The sequence below is a fragment of the Toxotes jaculatrix genome, chromosome 16 (assembly GCF_017976425.1).
Source record: "Toxotes jaculatrix isolate fToxJac2 chromosome 16, fToxJac2.pri, whole genome shotgun sequence".
Taxonomy (NCBI): domain Eukaryota; kingdom Metazoa; phylum Chordata; class Actinopteri; family Toxotidae; genus Toxotes; species Toxotes jaculatrix.
The window spans coordinates 14,499,574-14,511,989 of record NC_054409.1 but is presented as its reverse complement, the minus strand read 5'-3'; the positions used below and the strand labels follow the sequence as shown (position 1 = coordinate 14,511,989).

General features: G+C 39.3%; 1 protein-coding gene across 2 annotated transcripts in view; it reads left to right on the top strand.

Moving 5' to 3' along the window:
* rai14 (retinoic acid induced 14) overlaps positions 1 to 12,416 on the top strand; it is a 36,576-nt gene that overhangs the window by 10,458 nt on the left and 13,702 nt on the right. For both annotated transcript variants that reach the window (XM_041059235.1, XM_041059234.1), the window contains exons 3-5: positions 8,998 to 9,128; positions 11,417 to 11,505; positions 11,842 to 11,906. In XM_041059235.1, the coding sequence (XP_040915169.1) occupies positions 8,998 to 9,128; positions 11,417 to 11,505; positions 11,842 to 11,906 (285 nt within the window). The remainder of the gene's footprint in view (positions 1 to 8,997; positions 9,129 to 11,416; positions 11,506 to 11,841; positions 11,907 to 12,416) is intronic.

Sequence of the window (12,416 nt, the reverse complement as noted above, 5' to 3'; positions counted from 1 at the left end):
ATGAGTAGCCCTCGAGCGTAATGAGGCTGGTTGCTTTCCAAGTCCAACAGTGTTTATTTATAGGGCAGGAAAGGCTATTTGTGTCAGGAGGAAGTGTTGTATGAGGGCTGTTTTTTTAACTGGAGGTCTTGCATCCATAAATGTCCCATGCCGGACTTCTGCCTAAAGCTTTCATCTTTAAAATGGATAAATAGGTACTTTTCAATGACACAAACAACGTAACAACATGTATTTCAAGGTTTCCAGCTGTATCACGGTTCCTATGAATGAGTACATGAGTACAATGGCTTTCTTTTCCAGGAGTCATGGTGCCCTCTTGGTATTCCTGTAATTTCACAAGTTGTTTATCAGAAGAGCACAAGAAAAGCACTGAAAGAAGATGTAATTACAGAGGTCAAAGGGAAATGTTTTGAGTAGAGGTGAAGTGAAGAGGGGGTATGGAAGGCCACCGGATGATGTGATGACAATTTTGTTTTTTTTCGTTTTCCTCTCTGTGACGTCCTAGTGTTGGTGTCCTGTCAACAGTGGAGAGGCTGAGAGGGGAAGACCTTTAAAATAATAATATGATTACATCAAACCTTTAATTTATCAGTTAAAAAAAAGAGCCGTGTTCCACAGCTTTAGGACAGAACAATGGACTACATTCCAAGAAAAATTCAAGTATATATTGAATAACTCTCAGTATTAATAAACACAAATAGAGGAAGGCTAAAAATGACTGAAATGTCTTTGAGGTTCCATGCACAGTCCCGCAACATCAGTATAGTCACATCTGAGATAAATTTACATGGTAAGTGCAAACAGGTTATTTTGATGAAATGATGTCTCATCAATGCATCCAGGGCACAAATATTCTCCTTGGCAGTTTTAGATGTTGGCAGAGTTGACAGTGGATTCAGCTTGGTTCTCAGTGGCATCTGTAAAGGGTAATTCTGGTCTGTTTACAGGCCTTGGAGAGTGATGCAAAGTCTGATTAATTGCCCCAAGTGTTCTTGAGGTTCTTGAGGTTAGAGGCTGGAGGCTACATTAAACATTGCTAGCATAACACACCTGAACTGCTGACCAAACGGTTGGTGTTTGAGTTGCATTGCATTACCTCTGATGTTATTGCATCTATTTTTATGTTTTTTTTCCCTCCAAACTCTTTTAACTACACCACTGGCTAATGTACATACATGGATAATATATTGATGCTCACCAATGCTCACATTCTTAGAGTAAAATCCACTTAGTGGGGAAATGGTGGTGTTAGTAAAAATGCAGTTAATCTAAAACAAAGTTTCCAGATGAGAAAAATGACTTAAATTTGTATCATTATCTAAACGTGCAGTATTGTGAAATACATTGCAGCATCTTTCATTATGAGAGCAACCATCTGGTCTTTGTTTAACAGTTCTGTCTACTAACTCTCTTATTCTGGGTTTTAGTTTCAGAGTCTAGTAAACTATTTTGGTGTGTGTGTGTGTGTGTGCTTGTGTGCACTCATGTTGATGTGTGTTTGTGCTACAGAGGGCAGTAAGCGGTTTCAGCTGTGGCCCCAGAGAAAGGGTGTATTGTTTGAGGACATCTGAGCATCTGCTTTGTTGCAGATAAGGGGTTTGAAGTTGACAGCCACTGCTGTTCAAAGGGCATTGATATTGTAGATGTGTCAAACTGCCTTTCTTTCACTGTTTCTTTTCCTTTTTGTGCTGTACATTGTCCACCCTTCCATCCTCTCTTCTGCTTCCTGTCTGTACTGCCCTCCTGTGTCTCTAAACCACTCTCTCAAACAAAGAATATTCTTGTAACCTGTATGGAGGTTATTCCCCTCTGGAGTTAAATCTGTGTTGTTTGTGTGTCTTATCTCCCACCTAACCTACTTTTCTTCTCTCATCTTTGCATGTAATCCCACAGACAAGATAATTCTCATTTACACAAAAGACAAATCTGGTTCAGTGTGTGAACTGGAACAGTAAATGGTGTGGGGGTTCATGTTATATTCAGTCAGTTCCCCTCTCTGAAAAAGAAAAGACTTTAAAAGAGCAGGGCCTAGTATAATATATTTCCTGACAATTACTGGATAGATCACCATGAAATTTGTTTGGGATATTTTTCATTCCCATATTATGATTACCAGTCAAGTCAAATTTCCCTTAAACTAGAATTCAATCCATGACAAGTCAGCTGGAGAAGTCATTCTCAGATTTCCATGAAATTTGCCTTGGATATGCATTATGATTTTTCTAATCTTTAGACTTCCAGGGAAAGGATTTGCTTAACATGCATGTTCTTTTTTTAGTTTCACCTAAGCTCACAAAGTGCACAGATGTGACAACCCAAAGAGCCATGAAGGCCTCCTGGTCTCTGTGCTTAACCTAATTTGGAATTTAGTCTTACAAGATTTTACTAGATTGTACAAAGCATTTGCATTGAACTGTACAGTAGTCTCAATCCTTCATCTTTTTTTAGTAGTGATTTAGAACAGGCAAATAGGATTAGCAGGAAAATCAAAGAAAAGCAAACACCTTTTTATCAACAAAAATGTTATTTTGTTTTCTAAAGTAAATGTTTTTCTTTTAAACTCTGTCTGCTCTTAGCAACTGAACTCTGCAAACATACAGAATGTAATGTAGGAATTACTGTCTCCTGATCTTAGTTTGTTTTTCCTTCAGAGAACTGAGAAAGTTCAGAGAAACAGAAAAAACACCCTGAGCAGAAATGTTTATGCAAAAACCATTAGATTAACAAACAGTCAAACACACTTGATGCACATGTTTTCTTTGCAATTTAGTCTAAAGCTGTAGTAATGACTAGATGTTTGAAGTTGTGATTCCATAATTTGTTTTCAAGACTTTGCAAATAGAAAGAAATGAACACCTGTGAGACACATGAGGAGAGCAGGGGGCTGAAGGACAGAGGGAGGTATGGAAGAATGACACTCTCAAATATAACCTAAAAGCAATGCACATGATAAGTTGCTCATTGCTCTCATGTCCTTGCAGCCAGCCTCAGGCCTGGACAAACAGGAAACACTTAGTGTTATCAGCAAACTCTTTGTGTGTCTTAATGAGTGTCAGGCTAAAGACAGAGTGGGAACAAACACTACTGTCCACACCCTGATCCCACTGTAAACACACTTATCGTGCCACAAGAAACAGAAGGAGCGGGATAACCTGAAGGAGTGGCAGGCAGGCAGGCAGACAGAGCCGGAGAGAACTGGGGCAGCGGAGGAAACAGAACTGAAAGCGAGTGAGAGAGTGAGATCCATTTCACTTCCTGGTGTAACACACAGACGGACAGTGGTCTTTATTGGTTATAATCTCAGGATTAGTGACCTATGACTTATAGTTGGCGCAACCCAATGTGGACTAAGTCTACAGTATTCAGTACAAGTAGGTATTGTTCAAAGTCATGTAGAGTTCATGAGCTGTGTGCTAGCTTAACTGTTTTTGAACTTGTGGTTTTTGTAAAGTACTTGACGTGCACTTTGCTCTGTAGTGCCCAAAGTGCACATTATGAGAGCAACGGCTGCAACTACTGAGTTTTCAATTCAAATTTATCTGCCAGTTCCACTTTTTTTTTGATTAATCATTTTGCCCATAAAATGTCAGAAAGTAGTTTTTAAAAAATGCCTATTGCAGTTTTCTAAAGCCCAAAGCAATATCTTCAGATTCCTTGCTTTTGCCCACTCAACAGTCCAAAACCCAAAGATATTCAGTTTACTATCACATAATACCCAGAAAAACAGCAAAGAATAGTTGCTGATTAATTTTCTGTTGACTAATCGTTTCAGCTCTGATGAGGAGTTTAGTGGTAGTTCTGATGACAGCAGCAAGGGCTGGCCTGATATGATTGCTGTTTTGGCATGTTTTTGGCACTGATATGAGGATATTAAAAATGAATCAAAGGCATCTCCAGAGTGTCTTTTTCAGCATGGAACTGGTTCTTGAAATCTAAACCTGTCAGCTTTTTGTCTCCACACCAGTACTTCCATGCAGCATAGCCACTGCATATGCAGCTGTTTTACATTGCATGGACTGAGGAACATTTTTAAACCATGACAGAAACATTTGTTAAAGAATATCCCCTAAAACAAAAAGAGTTACCTCTCTGGACTGTGTACCTGGTTTTAAAATCTTGTTTTCCAGTGCTCTTATTCATATAAGTAAACACGACATTTACACGTAAACATGTTATTTTCTTTAAGGATATGAATGTATTTTCTTTATTGGCGTGCTGCTATAATATAGTACTTTTGGCTATCTCTCTCTGTGTCAGAACACTAAACATTTTCCTGTTCTGTGTTCTTTTTTTTTGGTGTAGAAAACTCTTAAACGCATTTCATTCCATCACTTCTTGTTTGAGCCAAGGCGTGTGATTTTGCACACAATTATTTCATCCGCCTCCCTGTGATGACACTAGTTGTTTCTGCGCCTGAAACTGGAGCAGTGCATTCCGCTCCACTTAAACCTGTCCATTAGAATGTGGTCTAATGCTATTGGTGTCATGCGGGTCCGTAGTGACGACCTGTCCTTTTTTGTTCAGCTTATTAAAATCACAGAGGCCATTAGGCAGGATCTTACTATACAGTACATCAGTGTTTCCCCTGTAATTTTTTCTATCAGTGCTGGTAGGGGGCATTTGCGTCAGTAGGGGTTCAAAGTCCATTCCAGTTTTTCTCCCACATGCAGGTCTTGTTAATGAGACCATTACAGGAGCATTCACTGCAAATGTCAACTGTATACTTGTCATACATACAATGTTGTAAGGCTGGTTCCTCTGTCATACAAACCTCTTTGTGTAATAATAAAAGACATGTTAATAAACAGTTACAGTACATATTTATGCCTGATAGAGAAAGGGAGTGTTGACTCTACTCTATAGACATAGTGGAGGTTCAGGTGAGGTAAAAGCTTTTGGAGAGTTGTGTTTTTTTTTAGAGTGAAACTTTTGCCAACAAGGCAGTTGTAGGAAGACTCAGGGCAGAGGGCCTTGCTGCACTTTTCTTTGCCCTACATGTTCTGCAGTTTCTTGATACAAAGCAACTGACAGCGTGAACAAATCCTTACTGAAGCGAATATTAGTACAGGAAACTGGTAGTCTGGTGTTGCTGGTAGTCTTTTTTATGACAGTGAAAAGTGCTGAACCAAGAAAATATACATAACCCAGATGCCTGAACCTTAGTTTTAAGATGTAGCACCAGCCCATACCTCTTTTTGTGGCTCCCTTCACTTTAAAACCACACTCTAACTTCCTAATTGCCAGGTTGCTTCTCTTACTGCTCTGTTAGGTCAGATAGGTTTGTGTGGTTGACCACCTCTCATGGCAACTCTACCCTGTCTCCTCTGGGTTGTTCTGTAAATGTTAGGAGGATACATTTTAAAGATCAACTTTGGTAGTTTTTTGGTTGTAATTTTCCCAGCATATTTCTATAGCTGGAGTGCAATTGCACAAGTATTTTCCCTTTTTGATATCTGTCATTTGTGCTGTTCATCTCATTGCAGGGAGTTTAATATTTACTACATACATACATACACACGTGTGTATGATCAATGTGGAATTTGCATGGACACAGGATTAAATTTTCCAGAAAAGATGCCGAATGTGGGTTGATCAGAGCAGCCTTGGGGAAGCTGGAGTTGATCCCAGCATGCACTGGATCAAAATAAACTCAACAAGTGGCTAGTGAGTCACAGGGCTTCACTTATACAGGCGGTGTAAAGTTTACTTTCAGGGTTAGATACTAGAAATTAGAAGATTCAGATCTATTTGTGACTGTAAAAATTCATACAAACAACAACAGGACTGTCCATTCCCAGTAAGGAGTCACATATGACATCAAAGGAGTTTGTTATTTGTTTTTGTTTTTTTATACTTGAGATCTGATTAGTTACTGAACTATTCAGGTGCACACAGTACAAGTAAGGCTTGACTTTTACTGTAGAAGCCCAGCTGAATTTGCAAATTCTGACTGCTCCTTTTATCCAGTCTGTCATGTACAGAAGCAGGTTTGTTTTGCTGCAGTTTTCCAGATCAGAAAGCCACTCAGTTACAGCAGTAAGTTCCACCCTTCCTGATATCCACATAATAAGATAAGGAGAGTATCAGTTCTGTTAAACAACCACTGCATCTGTCTCAATTAAATGTGTCTAATAATGCAAACAAACCGCTCTTGAAGTTGCTTTACCAATCTCTTTGATCTCATAAGTGTACTTATTTTTAGCATTTGATTCCCCCAGTGTCCTTCAGGCTGACTGAACAACATATGACTGTCTGTATGAAAATCATGAGACTTTTCATACCATCACACTGGGAGGGAAGTCCATCCTGCCTCTGTGAAAACAAGGACTCCCATCCACCACACCATATGGGATATGTCCTTTATAGCTTCAGCTATCTCCTACTGTGTCATGTTTCACTGCACACTAATCATAGTGACACCCAGATGCACGTTCTCTGACTACTCTGCTCCACTTTCACTCACGCCGCAAACCCACAGTACCTTTGAGAATGTTTCTCCAGACCAGAGCGTTTCCCCCTGTAAAATGTTTAACAGAGCCACTCAGGTCACAGTACATATTAATAAATTGAGCTAGTAATCTAAACAGTAGCCACACACACTACAAATATGGCATTTGCTGCGCCAAATAGCCCTCAATTATTTGCCCTGAAAGTTAATTATTATTTATTTCATATTACATAAATGTGTTAGCAGAGGTGGTCAGCATCTCAGGCAAGGTGCCCCACCTCCTGTATAAAATGTAAAACTTGCTCCTATGATCCTATGATGAAAATCAAAACAAAACTTCCCATATATTAACCTTGCATGCATGTCACATGTCAGTACCTGAAAACACAAGCCAATGAAGAATCCATCTTCATCGTTCTGCAAACGCATACGCAGCATGTGGAAAAAGCACCACAAATACATAATACACAAGCAGATTGAGCGAAATGTTTGCACATTTGTTAACACAAATGCAGCATTCAGAGACGTGCTGCAAATATAGAAGAGCTGCAAGTTGCACACAATACATCAAAAATAAATAAACTCTGACAAATAGCTGATTTAAGCAAATCTCATTAACTCTGAACTGGTCTTGAATATTTTTGGATGCTCTGTGAGGTATGGTCATCACCGCCCATCATAGACTTAAAAGGACACCTTGTAGATTCACATATCTTTTTTCACATGTTTCTGTCAGTGCTCAGCTGGGTGTCCCTAATTTCCAGACTGTTATTTCCGATCTGTCAGGGAACTTACTCGTCTTACAGCACCTCCTAAATGGTATCTCACCTCTTGCTTTAATGCTTTGAAGCCTGAATCACAGGGCATCTTAGATATTGTGTGTGGGAATATGTTTACAACTGGATAAGAATCAACTTTCCAGAACTCATCTTGGACTTTAATTTTTAAAACACCAGCAATTAAGTATTTTTCATTTCTGTACTGGTCCACATTAATGACTCTGTGGCTTAGGCTGCAGAGCTCAGTGGTCATCCTAGCTGTTTCAGTGACAGAAGAGATTTTTATAGCCCTGCATTTTTCCACCAGCTGTGCAAAATGTATTGCAGTGATTGCTTTTGGGTGCTTGCCACTGAGGCTATTTACGCTGTGTATAGCTATGTTGGCTTATTGCTCTCTTAAAATAGGGTACAGTTTGCCACCACAAGTATTTATGGAGTCAGAGAGTTCAGCTCCTTATCACGTGTAGGTCAGTAGGCTATCAGGTCAAATCTAATACTGTACTGCATCCTAATATGCACAGGTGGTTGCAGGGAGAGCTGACTAGTGAACTCAAGCTACCAACATGTTTCGGGTCCATGGGTTCGGTTCCCCATGGACCCTCATGCTACTTTATAACTGCTCCTGTAACAAGAATTTTTCTAAACACGTTTTCTAATCTATCTTTGATAGGATACTGGTACCTATGTCCTGATTTGATGTGATTTAGCACAGAGTCAAGAATCAATCCATTTTGATTTAAATCGCTTTTCAGAATTTATCCAGGGAACTTAAATTTCTTCTACATTCAGCAAGTGAACAACACTGTTGTTTCCTTGAATATAAAATTATGTCAAGTGCACATTACTGTCTAAATTATGAACACATTTCCTGGTTATAAAACTGTAACCCAAGGATTTATTTTATTTGGAAAATTCAGAAGGACTAAAACATGACACATCTTTGTAATTTTTTTGGTCTGCATGCGCAAAGCATTTGAGCAAGAGCAAAAAAAAAAACAACTGCACCACTTTCAAAGGCAGGATCATCATGCATGTTTTCAAAATAAATGCTTTCCCATACAGCTACACATGGACTGTCAGTAGCAGATGCTTCATCTAAATAGAGCACATCAGAGCAGAAACTGAATGTTTGCTCACCAATTCACTGTCAGCCTTGTATGTGTTTTTTAGAGTTGTGTTTTTGGCCAGAGGTAAACGCTGTGGTAGACAGCTCTTAGAGTTCGCTGTGCTGTATCTTGTGCCATCTGACTGCTGTGTTGCAAGATAGTCTCTGTATGAGATCATGCTTGAAGCTTTCCAATAGCTGACTTCTCTCTATCTGAATAGCCTGTCAGCAATACAAATGCGGGGCCATTTGGTATGTGTGTGTCGGTGCGTATGTCCACACTGGATGTTGTTTATGCGTATGTGTGTGTGCTCACATATGGACACAAATGGTTTGTGTGGGCCATAGAAGAGCCAAGAAAACATTCTCTCCCTCTGAGAAACATTACTCAGATTTGGGGCATCTCAGCCATTTTGGCTGCAGAGTAAGATTTGCTAATATTCCTATGTCTGACTACAGAATATTTCACTGTTAGAAATGTATACATTATAATTAGAGAGAAGGTAAATGTTTGATACAACATACTTCCCTAGAATGAAAAACTGTCTCACACACACATGCACATACATACATACATACATTTTTGTCTCACCTTGTCTCTTTTTTTTCCCCACTTTCCTCCATTCTCCGTCTTTATCTCCTTTTTTCCAAATCATCCCCTACAGGTCAACGAGTGGAACAAGAATGACGAGCGTCTCCTTGCTGCAGTGGAGCATGGCGAGGTGGAGAAGGTGGCGTCACTTCTCGCCAAGAAAGGCGCCAGTGCTGTAAAACTGGACAGCGAGGGCAAGTCAGCGTAAGCATTCTCACTGCTATCCACAAAACAATAAATGAAAAATGACTTTGGTACAGACTTAACAATCAAGGAATTTTACTTCTTTGCAGTTGTGTTGTATACTGATTTAGACAAGGACAATAAAGTACATCAGAATCATAACCTGCCTACTGCAAAAAAGAAAAAAAAAAGATTCCGGCAGAGTAATTAATTGACAGAGACAAAAGACTGCAGAGGCTTTATTTGATTTAGCATGTGATGGGTGAGGCAGCTTTAATCAAAAAAGAAAGGAACTTGGATTGAGATCTGCTACTCTGACAAGGACTCAGACCAAAAGCCAGGATAGAATAAAATGTACAGATCTTTAGTTTGATGTCTGATTTAGAGATATCCAACAAGTAAATACAAGTGCAGCTACAAGTGCACCATTTGGGGCTTAGCTCGATCTTTAACGACAAAGGTCTGACAAGAAATTGTGTGACTAGTTAAATAAAAGTATGTGTATGAACTTTCAGGGAAACATCATCCAGTCTTGGAGATTTTTTGTGTTTTCCTTTGAGTTTAAGCATTACATAAACCTCTACAGTGTATGCTCAGATACTCAAGCCTTTGGCTTATGAAACTACTTTCATGCGCTGCAGGACAATGTTAAAAATGAATGGGCGATCTAAAAATATGGCTGTTTTTCTTACCTCCTGAAAGGTTGACAATTTGCAACCATTCACTCAACCTCCCTGACATTCAGTGTTTTGAGAACCAGTTCATTTCTGCAGAGGCAGTGCTGCTTGTTGCCTCACCGGTGGAGATTGTTGATAACACAGAGGCTTAGTGTTAATATTTGACCTCTTTCTTTTTCTGAAACACAACACCCAGTGACCTCAATGTGTTGAGCAGCTCACGCAGAGCCAGGAACATCAAAACACAGGAACAAATGCGGAGAGAAGCGAATGTGCACATTTTCACATGCTGACAAAAACACACAGCCTTTTATATTCCACCAGTAGTTCACATCCTTGACCTTTTCTCTGTGTGCGACTAGAGCACAGAAACACACATACAGATGCATACTCACAGCCTTTGTAAATCATGATGAATGTGGTGGTTTGGGATCGCAGCGCTCCAATCTTTTCAGAACGCACAAAGGAGGAGTCTACAGTATCTCTATGGTGATAAAACCTGATTGAAAGGCATGTGGGCATAGTTGTGTGCGTGTGTGTATCCTACGCACACACAGAGGGAAGGCTGGGCATGTGTAGTGTTTTTTTCATTCTGCTCGCTGAGCTGGAAAGGGGTTGTATTGATTGCTTACTGGACACATACGCACAAAGAGACACGCACAATTCAGAGGGTGTTTTTTGCATAAAGGGTGATATCGACTTATGACAGTTTCGCACACAAGGCAGTGCTCTACCTCTTAAACTCAGGACAGTCAAAATAACATTGATCTATGAACAAGTTTAAATTGTGAAAAGTGTAGGTACACTATAAAGTTGTCAGGGTACTGCGATCAGGGGAGCTTCTCATCACCAATCCTGTTTTCTGTTACAACCTTAAAAATCTCATGAGATGCTATCATCACTTTCTTAAAGAACGACTTTGATATTTTGGGAAATACGCTTACTAGCTGTCTTTCTGAGAAGTCATGTCTGTACATTAAATATGTAACTACAGCCAGCAGCATGATAACTTAGTTTAGCATAAAGGGGGAAAGAGCTAGCCTCTTGGCTACAGCCGCCTGGCTCTGTCCAAAGGTAATAAAATCCACCTGCCAACACCTCTAATTACCACGTTATATCACATTTGTGTCACTGATGTGAAAAAATAAGCAGAGACTTCAGGTAGTCACTGTGCTTAGCTAAGAAGTAGTTCAGGACATACTGTAAAATCAAATAGTTGTTTTTACTCTTTGCTTTATACATATTAATGAAAATATATATGACAGTACAACAATATAAGCACTGTAGCCTCATTTTTAGTGAGCAGACACCAGAGTGGTGCCTTGCCGAGTGGCAACCTTAGCAAGAGAGTGAATAAGTGCAATTTCCCAAATGCTGAACTATTCCTTTTGCTATTAGTGATGGACAAAAGCAGCACCATTTGATAGGTTAGTCAGAAAAGTGGGACTGTTTAATTTTTTCACCACTGGAAAAGGTTTTTCCAGTGACCATTTAATGTTGCTTAAAAAAACTAGCAAAAAAAGCCCAATTGTAAAATAACTTTTACAGTTGTGATTTTGCAGTGACCTACAATTTATGTACTGCATGACTCATTTGTTCTCATTTTGTTCTTTGCTCTGGGTTTATGTATAGTCTTCATGTAGCAGCTGCACGCGGTCAGACAGACTGCCTTGCTGTCATCTTGGCCCACGGAGCTGATCTGTCAGTCACTGATGCTGCAGGTATGTGACTCTACTGCTGGTAAATACAGTCGTGGAAAATCGATTGTTTAGAATCCTCTGCATTTCTGCATAAAAATGATATGATGTAATTTTTAGATAGATAAAATACTAAAATGTTTTTGTGGTACTTGGGTCATTGCTTAAATGTTATTTGGTTTAAGGACTTGCTAAAAGTTTTGTAACATTTTAGGTCAGACTTAGGATTCACATACTTTTCCAGTGCTATTTTACCACCTAAGATAATTACTTCTGGTCATTTTCTTTTTTCAGTTTCTCTCTAAAATATTTGGCCCAACAGAAAAATCTTAACTAAGGTCTATTTTGCTTTATGTTCAGGTTTTAATCCATTACACCTGGCTGCCAAAAACAATCACATCGAGTGCTGCAAAAAACTCATTCAGGTAAGAAGGATAAAGTGAAGGAGGCTTTAAAAAGTAAAAAAAACTGCAATATGTGAATCTTAAATCGCTTTAATACCTGGGCTACCACTCATACTTAATTCACAGGGATGACCAGTAATACAACAACTTGCTGCAGTCTGCCAAGCCATGTATTTATAATCACTGCCAGTAATAAACAGTATGGTCTCACAGTGGCCTAATGGTGATAAAATATCCCACAGTATTTGATGTAACGACTGTACAGTATTTCAGATTCAGTGAAATATTTTCACGATGTGTTATACAACAAAAAGTGCAAGAAATATGAAACAAAGAATGTTTTAATGGCAGAGCTTCTAGTCGCCCAGCAGGATTTCTTCTTGGACACATTACTTGGTGCAGCAAATAAGGAATGTGTGAAAGCAGTAGCGTGAACCGTGCGAAACCTACAGTCTGAATAGTCTCACTATTCTGCTAAGATGTTCGAAACCAGACAGTTTCACTGCTTCACTTCTTCAGTCTGCTGATTGC